Source organism: Serinus canaria, chromosome 5 (assembly GCF_022539315.1).
Source record: "Serinus canaria isolate serCan28SL12 chromosome 5, serCan2020, whole genome shotgun sequence".
In the NCBI taxonomy this organism is placed as follows: domain Eukaryota; kingdom Metazoa; phylum Chordata; class Aves; order Passeriformes; family Fringillidae; genus Serinus; species Serinus canaria.
Window position 1 is genome coordinate 23,336,093 of NC_066319.1, and position 14,367 is coordinate 23,350,459.

Genomic DNA, 14,367 nt, shown 5'->3' on the forward strand with positions numbered 1-14,367 from the left:
AGGTAATTTAGGCATATACAAGCAGTACTTCTTATTTCTAAATCCCTGCAAGGGTCCTTCTAGTAGCAGTGATTTAAAGTGAACGCAATCTCTCACAATTCAGTGGCTTCTGGGCACCAACAGGCACAACCTCCCCATCTGGGAGTTCCCCAGTGTAAAGATACTTCAGAGCTCCTGGCAGTACCTGGGTCAGTTCTTCAGTTTGCCTGACTGGGGTTTCAGCTGGTTATTCTAGTTCCGAGACAGAAACCAGGAGCATGTTTGTCAATAATCAACAGTGATTTCCATGTTGCTTTGACAGGTTTAAGGAGATCCAGTGACAGAGAATCTAGCTGCTCTAAAATTATTTTCCAGCTCAAACAACAGAGCAAAGACCAGCTGAATTATACAGGTTCAGCCTCAGAGAGTGAGCAGTGGGGCGATGGAAGTTTTTCATAGCTCTCAAGGGAGAGAAGGAAAAGCAGCAAAGTGTTCTGTCCTCAAAAGAAATATCACAATTATTTCACACATTATCCCACTAAAATACATTCCTATCTAATTGATGCGTCATGATGCTCATTTTTATTTCACTTTGTTTCTTATTAGGTCACTGACAATGCTTTGACTTCACGAAAATTCATAGCTTGAGATAGATCAAAGCTCTTTAAACTGGGGACATGATATTAATCTTGCATATTAAAATCTTTCATTCTTTTTTAGTAAATCCTTTCCTCATTACTGCAAATCCCTAATCAGAAGCTGTATCTGTACTTTTTACCAGTGCACTGAATAACTAAGTCAACTGCCTGGAAATTTAATGCAGTGTATCTTAAATGCAGGCACAACAGGGCCAAAGGACATTGCAGGAATTCATCTGGGTTGTAACATATGCATTGCCTGTCTCCAATTCCTTCCTAATGGAAAGTAAGTGAACCATTCACCTCTGCACTAAGCTTTAACATAAAAGTATCAATTACCATCTTGTGAGTATGATGGCAAATCCAGCTAAAAAATGACAGCATGAAATGACAGGGAAGACACAGTATTTTACACCATTTGTTATCCCCTCTCACTTACTAAATCTCTACCAATTTCCCCCCCTCAAAAAAATAGAAAGCCATTCTTCACACAAATGCATCTGGAAAGGAGTATCAGAGAAAATCTACTAGCTAGAATGCTGAAAATTAAAAACTTTGAAGAAACTTATTCTCTTAGAATTTAGCAGTACTTGTGACTTTCTAATTTAATACTCAAAGTTTTCATAAATATTTGGTTTTGCAACTGGCTCACCACAGAAGATATTAAATAGACCAGACTGAACATCTTGACAGAGTTATGCCTAGAATATCCTGTCTATACAGAACCTGAGTATCTGATATGGCTTGAGAAGGGAAAAGCTATAAATTATGAGCCTCTATGCCCCTGAGCCCAAGGCAGATAAAATCAAAGCCAACACTAATTTAATTCAGAAAGATAATATGAACAAGTGTTCTAGTAAGGCCTGAAATGCACTGATGCTTCTACCATTTCTATTGAGCCATCAGTCCTAAGCCCTTTTCTTCTTTTTTTTTTTTTTTTTTTTTTTTTTTTGCCCATTTACACACAGCCTTTGTGTCACCACCTTTCATAGCTTTGGCACATAACACACATCCCAGAACTGTGTCTCGGCCATATTATGCACTTCGTGTAGACAACACTCTTTCAGGGGGGATACTGTTTTGCTTTTTTGCCCATCCAGTAACCTTAGAATTGTTTTAAAAGCAGTAACTTGGAAAGCAATGCAGTAGGATTCTGAAGCTTACAGCTTAAAACCTGTTAATTTGGTAAGAACACAGGAATCCAGACCTGTGATACAACTGCAGCACCACTGAACAGGCAGGTACATGATCTTTTAGTGAGGACAAGGCTGTATTACTCTCCAAACAAAAGCATTCTAGAGATTTGCTGATGATTTTACATTTTGTTAAACACACAGTAAGATACTTAATGAGTGTGTATTTAATTGCAGTGTCTATTAAATTGTGTTCAAAAGCTGTGCATTTTCTAACAATACAACAGTAAGGCAAAAATAGTATTTTATAGATGGAATGATCTATCAGTTCAGTGTTACATAATATGCTGTGTGGGGATGGCCAGATTAGATCCTGTAAAAACTGGATTTTAGCTGTGTTGGATGTGAAGTGCTCTCTTGGATGTGTCAGGATTGCAGCTTTTTATTAGTGCTGAACACAGCAAGTGCTTCTTGTGCCCAATCCAAAACAGTTGCCTAGGTCTGAGCACTATAAAGTCCAAAAATAGAGACACTTCCCAAACAACCTATATTTGGATGACTTTGGTTTGATTATGTGACCCTCAGGACACCACAATAAATCTTCCCTCCTCTTGCTTGTGTCTACAAGGAGCATCTTTTTTGCAGATAAGCAATGGTACAAGGAGCACAGCAAGGACACTTGAGAGCACACCAACAGAAATGCTGACCCAGAGTCGCACTGGACATAGAGAAAATGGCAGGCTTGTCTAGGGAGAGCACAACATATTGCCAGATCACAGTTCTACCCCATCTCCATGGGGCTGCAAATTTGTAATATATGTTATTTTGCATATGAATGAAAACAGTGTGGTATATGGAGGAGTTCAGGGGGAAAGGGCGAGATGAAAGACGGGAAATAAATCAGTTTCCTTCAAAGCTTATCATTTCTCAAAACACTTCTTTATCGTGACTCCACACAGAGGCACAGACCAAGCTTTCTTCCCCTCCTCCACCTGACAATAAAAACCAGCAATACAACAAGGTGTTGACACCTATTTCTGAGGGTAAAATGCTTTTGATTTATAGTCGACTTCATAAGAAATTGCCCGGTATAAAGTGGATTTCCTATTCTATTGTCTTGCAGAGTAACAGGATCTGCTGTTTTACAAGCCAAGGAGTAAAAGCACCTTTCCAGTCACATTGCCGCAGCAATCCCTTCACACGGCTGCACGCCTCACCCCTTCCAAGGGGTTCTGCCGGGCCCGAGCCGCCCTTCTCCCTTCCCTCACCATCCTGCCCGCTTCCACCCCGCAGGGAGCGAGGAAAAGCCTCGGGGTGGTCGGGACCGAGGGCGCCGGCCCTGCGCCCACAGCCCCGCCGGCGGCAGAGCCCCCTCCCCGGCCGGCCAAGCCGCTATTCCCAAAGCCGCCCAGTCCCGCCTGGGAACCCGCAAGCGACCCCGCAGGGGCTGCTGCCGACCCGACCCGCGCGGGGACGGCTCCGACAGCGGCCGGCTGAGCCCGCGGCCACAGCGGGACATCGCGGCCCCGCCCGCCGCCGGCGCCCCGGGACGATGGAGCCGAACCCGGCCGGCCCCTCTCCCGGCAGCGGCGGGACACGATCTCTGTCCGTCGCCGGCCGTGACCTTGCGGAAGGGCTCGCCGCTTTCGAGCATCACCACCGCGCCCGGCCGGGCGGCTGCGGCAGCGCGAGCGGGCGAGCGGGGGGGCCCCGCCGCCAGCTGTCCGGGTGCGGGTCACCGCAGGCAGCGCTGCCAGCCGCGCTCCGCGCTCCCCAGCCCGACCCACACGTAGGGTCGGTAGGGCAGGCTCCGCTTGTGACATGTGCACGCACCCGGCCACCTGCGGCACCGGCACCGGGCCCCGCCCGGCCGGGTCGCTCCGCTCACCTGCGCCGCCGCCGCCGCCGATCTGCGCCGCCCGCCCAGTTCCGCATCGAGCGCCGGCGGCGGCGCGCGCCACCGCCGGAGCAGGGGGGGCAGCGGGGGCGGGCGGAGCAAACCACTCGCGACGAGAGCGGGGGGAGCCGCCCCGCCAGCCGCCCGCAGGGGGCGCTGCAGCTGCTGAGGGGCAGGCGGGAGGCGGGATAGAGGCGGGATTGGAGAAGGGATGGAGGAGGGATGGAGGCGGGATTGGAGGCGGGATTGGAGGAGGGGTGTCAGGGGGCGTGGAGGGAAGCTGCTCTCCTGCGCAGTCTGCGTCGAGAGACTCGGGAATGCTGCAGCCCCTTGAAGCGTCGAATTGCTGCTTTCAGACCCCGTCCTGGCAAGCAGCAGCTGAAGCCTCGCAGCAAAGCCCGGCTCCACAGGGACAAGAACACGCTGCCTGGCAGCAAGGAGACTGTGCCGTGTACTTTCACCCTCTGTATTGAGCTACATACTTGCTGATTTGCTAGTAGCTTCATAAGATTACAAGATAATTTGGTTACTAAAAGCTTGAGATACAGCTTTTTTTAACTCCTTCCAAGCTCCTAAAAACCAGTATGCTGCTCAAACAAATCCATTTATTAACAAAACCAAAACTACTAAAATAAACCCAAAATGCAACCAAAAGCACCACAAGTAACTCACAATTTTTATCCAAATTGTGCAAAATGGAGAAACACTGTTTGATATTTGTCATCTATACTTTGCCCACTGTATAGGATTTGGGCTTTCAGAAATAACTTTCCTCCCTCCCCATTGATCTGAATGCATCATCAGCAAATACAGCTGTTGAAGAAGGGTACAGCCAACCAGCTACACCTCCCAGGATTGTAATTCAAACACCCCAAGATTTCTCCAGTGGCCAAATCAGCAAAACTGATATGAAATAGATCAGGCATAGAGACTTAGAGCAGCAGGATTGAATCTCAGGCCTAGGTAGCATTTTGTAAACATAAAAGTACAAATGGTCACCAATCTCACAGATAGTTCTTCCCCCACACCTGCTTACTTGAGCTCCATGGGCTAACCTGCAAAGCTTCTAAAAGACCAAAAAAAAAGGTTCTGTACTGATTTGCACTTTCAAAAAAAGTGAGAATGTGAAGATGTAAACAAGAAGATTGTATTTGACTACATGATAATGAAAAGTATGCTGGTTTGGGCTGGAAGAGTTGATTTTCTTCACAGTGACTGTGTTTTGGATTTGTGCTGAGCACAGGGTTGATAAAGCAGAGATGTTTTTGTTATAGCTGAGCAGGGCTTGCACAGAGCCAAGACCTTTTCTGCTTTCCATGCTGCCATGGTGGTGAGGGGACTGGGGGTGCAGGGGAGGTTGGGAGGACACACAGGACAGGTGACTCCAACTGAGCAAAGGGATATTCCAGACCATATAGCTGAGTATATGAAGGGGGGAAGAAGGAGGAAGAGGGGGATGTTTGGAGCAATGGTGTTTGCCTTCCCAAATAACAATTACAGGAGAGTGATAAGGCCCCACTTTCCTGGAGATGGCTGAACACCTGCTAGTCCACAGTGAATTAGTGAATTCACAGTGAATTAAGGAATTGTGCACAGAAAACAGTAAATTTAAGTCCTTACTTTGCTTGTGTGTGTGGCTTTTGCTCTCCCTATTAAACCGTCTTTATCTCAACCCATGAGTTTTCTGGCTTTTACCCTTCTGATTCTCTCCCCAGTCCTGCTGCTGGGGAGTGAGCAAGTGATTGTGTCTGGGTTAAACCACTACACAGAGGCAAGAGAAATCACTGTTTTCACCTCTGCCACCTGTGCAAGGTTATAGGTTGTACCTTGAGAATCCCTCAAATTCCCATGCAGTTTTTCTCTTCAAATTAAGGAGATGCAGCCCAAAGAACATAAAGCTGGAAGTTAAGCTGCAGCTCTTTTGTTCACAGCAGGGCCCAGCCACCCTCGAATCCATTCAGCACTGATGAGCTCTTGAGCTCTGCTCATTACTCCCCCTCTCATACCCTGCTCTAGTCTCCTATAAGCCTACTGCTATTCCTTCTTCCTCTGGTTTGGTAGATTCCAATTTGAATTTGATACTCCAGAGTAATGCAGAGGCTCCAGCAGAACAGCCTGTGGTGTGGAACCTAGCTGAACTGACCACTGCTTTTCTTTCCCACTGGGGCAGGAGATCATCAAGCACTTCAGAAGCAGCTGATGCTGGACAGCTCTCTGCTTTCCCCCATCCTGCTGCTCCCTTTGAGGTAATGCACATGTTCAACTCTTCCTGGTGTTTCACCTATGGATACATCAGAAATGAGAAATGAGCAGCATCCTGGGGTCAGGTAAGGCCCCACTGAAATCCACCTGACAGCTGGGGTACACTGGACTCCTCTTTCAATTTCAGTGAGCCACAAAATGCAGAAAACAGAGAGGAGCACACGCAATATAAGGGTTACATTCTGAATACAGCTGTACAAAGCGAGGTGAGGTGTGTATGCATAATGCATGGTCTGTGATACACAACCCACTTCAGCTATTTGCCAGTTCTGGCACACAGCAAGGCACATACTGAGCTACAAATCTCATACTGAAGGCCAAAAGGAACTGCCTGGGGTTGCACCGCTATTTCTTTCTCACCACTTCTTGTTTCTCCCCCAACACATGTAATTTCTTATCAGCTTTGAGCTTGTTACAGCAAGAACTTATTCTACCCTCCTCCAGTCTCATGACAGCACATCAGAGAATGTCAAAATCCTGTATTAGGCTTTATTCTTTTATATAAACATTAACATTTCTCAAACAGATTAGTTAAAAATACAGATTTAAACAAGAATTTTTGCAATTGCAATGAGTTATAAAAAACAACAGATTATTTTACAGATTGTTACAAGTGCTTTACAAAGGTGCAGAGTGAAGGCCAGTGGCAGGGGACCAACCTCAAGTGCAAAATGGACACGATACCCTCACCACGGGCATAGCGCTCAGATACACAGCCAAAAAAAAAAAACAACAAACGAACCAAAAAACAGACAGACAAAAAAACCCCGAGCCATGTGAACCTATGCTCTTGGGATGCTCACCGGGCAAGCAAACATAGACCCCTATGACAGAGAAGACTCATGAGACCAAGCTACCAGAATATTTAAGGTTACATCTCTGAGATCAGCCATAAGATGTTTTTTCTTGGAAAATAAGGAACATGTTTTATAACAGTATATTTCTATTCCGCCAGACAAAATATTGCTGTAAATCCTAGAATACTTATGGATGTGGATACTCAAAACTTGGGCCATAAATCCAGTGTGGATCTCCCAATGCCCAAAGTGAAAAAAGGATATAAGACCCAAGTGTCTTTCTGAAGGAGTTGGCACTCCTCATACAGGAGGGACCTCCATATTCTGTGATCACCACTGAAATCTTGAGCAAGTACTTTGGAAAGACTTTGGCAATAGGAAGACGATGCAAGTGGATCTGATTACACTCAATATTCTTGCAGCCTGTGATCTGAGAGTTGTGCAGCCCACAGCTTATGCAATGCCCACATATTTCACTAAATGCAGTGTGTCCTCTCTCCTTGGTCAATACATCCTCACACCCACCTTGGAACACATGCCACATGCTCCAGATTCTTGGAAGTTTTTGAGATCCTTCCACCACAGCCACCTTACCTAGGTATGAGGCCTACCCACCTATCTTCCTTCTATTCCACCCCTAAAGATAAAATCTATGCCCTGATTTGAACTAAAGTTGTCCAGCTGTTAGCAAATCAAAGGTAAATTGAGCTGTCTGAGAACCACCATGAGATACAACTGTGATGCATTACATGAAAAAAAATTCACTACTTTATACCTGACATCTTTTTCATACACAATGTTCCCTACCCAGAGGACCTCCTTGTTAGACAAAGGGCACTACATATTACAGGAATCCTTTTTCCAAAGGAGGGCCAGAATAAAGGGCAGCTCTAGAGATGCAGTCTCATAATAAAGAAATAAAAGCTACTTCTCTTTGAATCATGGTAAAGGGCAGCACATTCAAGAGATTTTATTTATAGGAAACCCAGTGAAACCCCTAGAACATCCACACTGACTTCCCTGAGCTCCTCAGATCCAGGTACACTGGGGACCCTGCAGAAGCCTTTTGAGCTGGGTTACTCTCAACAGAGAGCTTTTGGCAAGTTCCTGCAAATTCATTTTCTTAATCAGCAAGAAGAGGATCAATGGGGCAAACCCTCAGCATATGCTTAGAGAAGAGAAAGACTCTGAAGAAAAAGGAGTTGAGGGGCATGGGGAAAGGTCTTCATTTCTACCATTTTCGAATGTTTCATGTTATTCCTTTGGGGTACAAGCACTACATCGAAACCAACCCCTCCCTCTTATCTAGCCCAGCTGCCTCCTGCATAGTCTCATGACAACACTGAAACCCCAGGCTCATCACTCCCTGCATGCCCAGCCCAGGGTTCAGTGCTTCGGAGAGGGGAGGCTGGCTTCTCGTTAGCAAAGGCTGGGAGATGGCATTATATCAGCATGTCAGCGCCCTAGGAGCATGCAGTCACTCATGCACATCCCAGATTTCTGAGAGCAGGGGCGGGAGTTTCTTGTCCTGCAGCCGAAGGGCAAACACCTGTTCAGAGTGGACACTGCTCAGTGTCCGAAGACTGACCAGCTTCATTAACATCCGTGGAAACATCAAACGGTCCTGCAGGGCCAAACAGACAGCTGTTAGTAAATCCACCTAAAACTTTGTTCAAAAAAAACAAATTACCACAACTGATTACATTACACTGTAATCACAATCCTTACTTCCTCTAGATCCAGCATTCTCCAGGAGGATGCAGTATGAAAGAACACAAGTAGTACATCATGTCCCAAAACTCCAGACTTTCCATGATGGCTAAACTATGGAATGTGATACGGGGTAAACCCCTGCATTTACAACTGCTATCAAAGAGTCTAAAAGGGACAAGCCTGACAGTACAGGCAGCAAGAGATCTGTTAGAGACAATACTGCAGGAACTCTGCTTGCATAAATACAAAATCTGCTTGCATCATCCCTGGAGATGTTCTAGTCAGGCACTTACATTTGGTCTGTTGATGCAAATGTAAGAATGAAGTGCTTCCACATAGGTGTGCTGCAGCCTCTCCACCAGGGACTGGTCCTGCACATTCGGTCGGTCTGCCAAAAAAGCAGGTTAGAAGTAAGCAGATTAGACATAAGCAGATTACCATGGGCAGCTTCACTGGATTTAACATCTCTGTGTAAACCCACTTCCTCCTATGGTGTCTTCCCAAAATTTCATCTCATATTCACCCAGCACAGCTGGGAGATATATCAATGAAACTGTGGTAGCTGTGGCAGTTGCCTTCAACTGTTCTTTCTCAGTGATGTCCACTGAATATGGGGAGTCCAATGTGACTCCTATAGAGGTGGAGAGACCAAACACATTTACACAGTGCTGGATGGTCTCATGTTTCTGTCCCAGAAAATACATGAAGCCACCTATTCAAAAGCAAATGGGAAAGTCTCTCCAGTAGTTGAGCCAATTAGGAAACAGGAACAAAGCAAAACAGTCATTAATCAGGTCACAAGACAGAAGAGTAGAGGTGGCTTCTTGGCAAAGCCCAGTCCTGGCCGGCAGTGATACTGCCTCCTGTCCAGATTACGTCTGCTTGCCCACTAGATGTCACTCGTGCTGTAGGACCTGCATCACACCAGAGAGGTGCCACGGACATTAGGATGCAGTAGAATAGCAACTTCTAAATGAGGAAGATAAATACTGGCTGGCTTTTCTGCACAATTTTCCAGTAGTGAGGCATTCAATTTCCTCTGGAAGTGGCACTAGAAAATTCAGAATATAATGAATAATATGCTCCCTTTATCACTAGACTCCGTACATGCTCTATTACTCCTTTTCTCCATGTTACATCCCTTTATTCTACTTCCTTTGCCCTCTGACTCACTACCGCAACTTTTCAGATGTTCCTGGCTTTTTACCTGCAGAGAAAATATTGATGGCAATTAAAAGTGCATATTCAGCATCATTAAGCTGTAGCTCATTCATTCCCTTTGAGAACTCAAAGATGGGGTTAATGAACTCAAACTGCAGACCTGAAACAAACAGAAGAGAACAAGGTGAGGCAGCAAAAATTGTCTCCCCTCTCTCCCCCTCCCTTTCACGGAAAAGGCTGCCAGAAATCCACTGCTATATACCAGAGAGAGGGGAGGAGAGACAGGCAGGGAAAAACCCTTACATTATGCTCTAATTAATCCTCCCTTTACATCCACTACTGGTGAGCACCAACAACAGTGGCTGAGGAGTCAGGTTCCATCTGTAAAATGAAACTATTTCTGGCTTTTCCTAAAGCCTTAAATGTCCCAGAGCACATACATTTACTGGGCAACAGCTAAAGGAACACAAAATCAGCTATCAGACAAGTCCATCAAAACATCCGAAGGTCACAAGCACAACATTTATACTGTCCACTCTCACAGCATCACCTCCTTCACACCAGTAGCCTTCATGCTTTCAAAGAAAGCTTCAATTCCACTCTTCAAGTTCATCTAAAGTATGTAAGAGCTGAAAATATGCGTTTCCAAGAACTCTGAACTATGCCATTTCCTTCAGCTCAAAGAACTGGGAGACCTGAGGCAGAGCCTGACCTAGGCTTGCAATCATCTCATTTGATAAATGCAGTCAGACAGAAATGCACTGATATTTATTGCCATTACAGAGACCACTGTCAAATCAGGTCTCTTTGTGCTATGTAATCATACAGAAAAATTCAGGTCTTTCCTCCAAAACAGCATCCAAGTTTCTAATTTCCTGCATTACAAATGCATCAGAGAATGAAGGACAAACTGGAGAGAATATTTCTGGATTCGTGCTTTTTGCTTTTCTAATAACATGAAGAAAAGGCTACCAGGAAAAGTGTCATAAAGAAAAGTTGTATATACAGGCCATCTCAAGTATAAATGGTTAAATAGCTAGTCAAGGAACAAAATAAAAAAAATCAGCTGAAGCACAGCTTAAGTCTTGTTTTTAGAAATACTGAAGATACACACTTCTTGTTACTGCATCTGAAATTATAAACTCTTGTAGCTCCTGGAAAAATACACTTCAAAGATCACAACCACAGGCTACCATATCTTAGAATCATAAAGTGTCTAAAGCAGTCTCTGGGGATCCTCAGTGCACAAACTTCGTATCAACTGAAATGTAATCACAGTAATGTCATCGCTCCAAGCGTCCATCCAGATGAGCAAGTGACACACTTGCAAAGGAGAGAAGACTGTGGTTTGGATTGGAATTATCTGATACAGATCCACCACCATGTCACATTTCTACAAGCAAGAAATTTCACACTAACTGCTAGTCCTAGGTGGACACTTGCAGCAATATCTTCAGGCTTTAAGAGTGCAGATTTTCCCAAGCAAACTGACATGTAGAAAAAGACATGAAATGTGCTGGTACCATACATTAAAAGAAAAAAAATTCAATAGTTTGTGGAGCTGCTGGTTTGGTCCTGTTCTAAACCTCTCACCACCAACTACTTCCAGCTGCCCACATTAAAAAGGAAAATATGTAAGAACACAAGACACTGGGGAGGAAGAAACACCTGTCTAATGCACCACCTGCTTTGGCGAAGTCATCCCGATTATAGCTCAGGTCCTTAAGAAAGGTGATGCTCTCAATCTCTGGATTGTAGCGCCGAGATGTCTCCAACAACATCACCTGAGGACAGGAATAAGATATATTCAATTTGAAAGCAGGAAGAAATGTTACAACATCAATACTTTGCTGACTGCTGACTGTTGAAGGATCTTTGGGAAAAAAAAAACAAAACACCAAATAAGACCACTCCAGTTTCTCAGAGTGCTTAAAAATTCCAGGATAATTGGAATTGCTGCCTTCCTTTGTGGTGTCTTGCTTCTGGGAAACAGAAAATTCCTGCTTACCACTACCAAGGCACTTGCCTCATTCCCTTCCTGTATAACCAGGCACTGCAGTATATAACCAGGCATCTTGCCGATATAACCTCGCACTGCAGTAATGGTCCCACAGCTCAGGTCCCTCAGTGTGCCATCCTCAAAAAAGGGACGGAACTAGTTCTCTAGGTGGATAACTCCAAATTCTTTCATCTATGCTACTATGATCTGGGGTGGAGTCAAACCCTCACCTCTATGGTAGATGTCTTCAGTAAAGCGATCTGATCTTCCCTGGTGAGCTCCAGGAAGCCAGGTAATTGCTTGGCAAAGTCCACGATCTCTTGCACAGAGATAATTGCAAGTTCTGTGAAGTGAGCAAAACGCTGCTGCCTTGCTTCACGGTTATTTGGATCAGGAATCTGGGGCCATGGCTGTACAAATGGGAAGAGACAGCATATATTTGTGAAAGATGGAGCCAAAGATGAAAGATAAGATGAAGAGGACAAGGAAAGAAAACAACAACTTCAGATCATCTGTTGCTATTCTTTACAGAGCTTTAGCCCGCAGCGTAAAGTAACGCTGTTCTCCCAAATATTTTACCTAAAATGCAACTCCCCAAACTTCACTATTTCTTATTTTGGGTACACTGGTAGAGTTTTTACCGTCACTTTGAGCCTGTCTGTGAAGGAGCGCTGGTTGCACTGCTGCTGAGCAGCCACAAGCTTTTTTATCATGCTCAGCTGTTCCGGCGTCAGTTTGTGGGAAGGGCTTGGTGGATTTGGAGGGCTGGGACGCACCACAACTGTCCGAGCCTGATCGTCTTCCTGCTTCTTCAGTTTCTTCAGTCGGATCTGTTCTTCAGACAGAACATCTAAAGAAAGAATAGCTCATGATCAGTCATAGGAACACAATGGAAACCACACTAAACACAGGGTAATGTGCTGTGGATGGAGAGGCAGAGATCAGAGCTGCCTGTACCGGGCATAGCTGAGTGTACACAACACAGCCAACAGTGATACTTATTTGTTTCTCTCTCTATTCCCTCCTTTAAGTTGTTTCATTGCCTTTCTTCTAATCATACTGTTATGTAAAGTGTTCACAAAAGACAGAAAGTCCCCTCATGTTGCCCTGCAGATCTCAGAAAAACAAGTGACTTTCCCCATAAAGCAATTCCCTAAAGTGTCATGTTACAACAGATGCTCCCTTCATATGCCAGTGTGTCCACCCTATTTTATATTATCCTACTGTTATGTCTTTTTTCAATATTGTTAATTTAACAGCTTGTGTCATTTCACCCTCTTCAAAGGTCAGACTCAGTCCTGGGTGGAGTTTGAGAGTGAAAGGGTAATTTGCTATACAGGCCAACTGCAGCAAACTATAGAGCAGTAACATACCCAGAGATGAATAATGGAAGAGTAACTTTGCATAAATGTACTAAGGACCAACCACAGGTACTTCAGGAATAGGGTTACAAGTCTCCTTCTGTTGTTAAGTCAAAGGGGAGATGTTATTTGGATGTAACACTGTAAGTAACAGAACTCAAAGGCATCTGCTCTACTGAGGGCTGATGGGGTCCCTCTGTCAGAGAAAGGGAAGCATTTCTTTTCTCACAGGCTTGCCAAGCAGCAAAGAGGGATTTAAACTAAAGCTGCCTAGGGACAGGAACCTCAATTCTCTCCCTTTACTCTCCCTATCCAATTTGATGCCAGGGCCAGCAAGAGATGCCCAGGGCCTGGAGAGGCTATGCAGGTCAGCAGGAGAGCACCTAAAGGACAGCACAATGAAATTCCTGCTACTCCATCCAGTAAGTCAGGTTCATTGGGAGCCCAACTTAAATGCCTCTATGCAAACACATATAGCATAGGGAACAAATAAGAAGAGTTAGAGACATGCACACACCTGCAAGGCTGTGATCATATAGGCATCACAGATAGAGGGTGCACAGAAAGTTGGCTGGCCTGGACTTCAGGAGAGCAGACTCCAGCCTCTTCAGGGATCTGCTCAGTAGAGTACTATCAGATAAAGTGCTGGAGGGAAGAGGGGCCCAAGAAAGCTGGTTAACATTCAAGGATTGCCTCTTCCAAGCTCAGGAACAATGCATCCCTGTCTCTAAATTGGAATAGCACAGATTTGACAGATCACTTGGAGGATAAAAGATTGGTTGGATGGTCACACTCAAAGAGTTGTGGCCCATGGCTCAATGTCCAGGTGGAGATCAGTGATGAGTGCTGTTCCCCAGGGCTTGGTACTGGGACCGGCACTGTTGAACACCATTGTCGGTGACATGGACAGTGGGACTGAGCACAGCCTCAGCAAGGCTCTGACAGCACCAGGCTCTGTGCTGTGACTGGCACTCTGGAGGGAAAGGAAGCAGAAAAGGAACTGATTGGAAAAAAAACCCCCACCCTCTGTATCTTCAAGAAAAAAGATAAATAAACAAAGTTTGACTTCACAAATAAGACTTTAAAAGTGCTGAAAAGTCTCTGGCCATTTTTTTTATGCACAGATAACACAGAAAACAAAGGAGGCTGTAATGAGATAAGGGGTTTAGTTTCTCCTGCCATGCCCACAGTGAGAGGATAAGAAGAATTGGCCTTAAACTGAGACAGAGGAGATTTAGATTAGGGATTACAAAAAAATTTTTCCTTGTTAGGACACGCATTGGAACAAGTTGCCCTGGGAGGTGATGGAGTCACCATCCCTGGAGGTGTTTAAAGGGCACCTGGATCTGTGCTCAGTGATATGATTTAGTGGTTTAAGGGTTACAGTGGTACTGCTGGGTAGATATTTGGACTTGATCATCTTAAAA

The 14,367-nt window shown here is 45.1% G+C and overlaps 2 protein-coding genes across 8 annotated transcripts in view; both read right to left on the reverse strand.

Annotated features, from left to right (window-relative positions):
- Positions 1–3,703, reverse strand: part of MADD (MAP kinase activating death domain) — a 69,388-nt gene extending 65,685 nt beyond the window's left edge. For both annotated transcript variants that reach the window (XM_050974814.1, XM_018907759.2), the window contains exon 1: positions 3,639–3,703. The gene's annotated coding sequence lies outside the window, so the exon portion shown is untranslated. The remainder of the gene's footprint in view (positions 1–3,638) is intronic.
- Positions 3,704–6,384: 2,681 nt separating this feature from the next.
- NR1H3 (nuclear receptor subfamily 1 group H member 3) overlaps positions 6,385–14,367 on the reverse strand; it is a 30,696-nt gene continuing 22,713 nt past the window's right edge. For all 6 annotated transcript variants that reach the window (XM_018907731.3, XM_009102113.4, XM_030239698.2 and 3 more), the window contains exons 4-9: positions 12,221–12,429; positions 11,810–11,989; positions 11,265–11,364; positions 9,627–9,740; positions 8,713–8,807; positions 6,385–8,330 (exon numbers count right to left, since the gene is read on the reverse strand). In XM_018907731.3, coding sequence (XP_018763276.1) covers positions 8,184–8,330; positions 8,713–8,807; positions 9,627–9,740; positions 11,265–11,364; positions 11,810–11,989; positions 12,221–12,429 — 845 coding nt within the window. In that variant the 3' untranslated portion in view covers positions 6,385–8,183. The remainder of the gene's footprint in view (positions 8,331–8,712; positions 8,808–9,626; positions 9,741–11,264; positions 11,365–11,809; positions 11,990–12,220; positions 12,430–14,367) is intronic.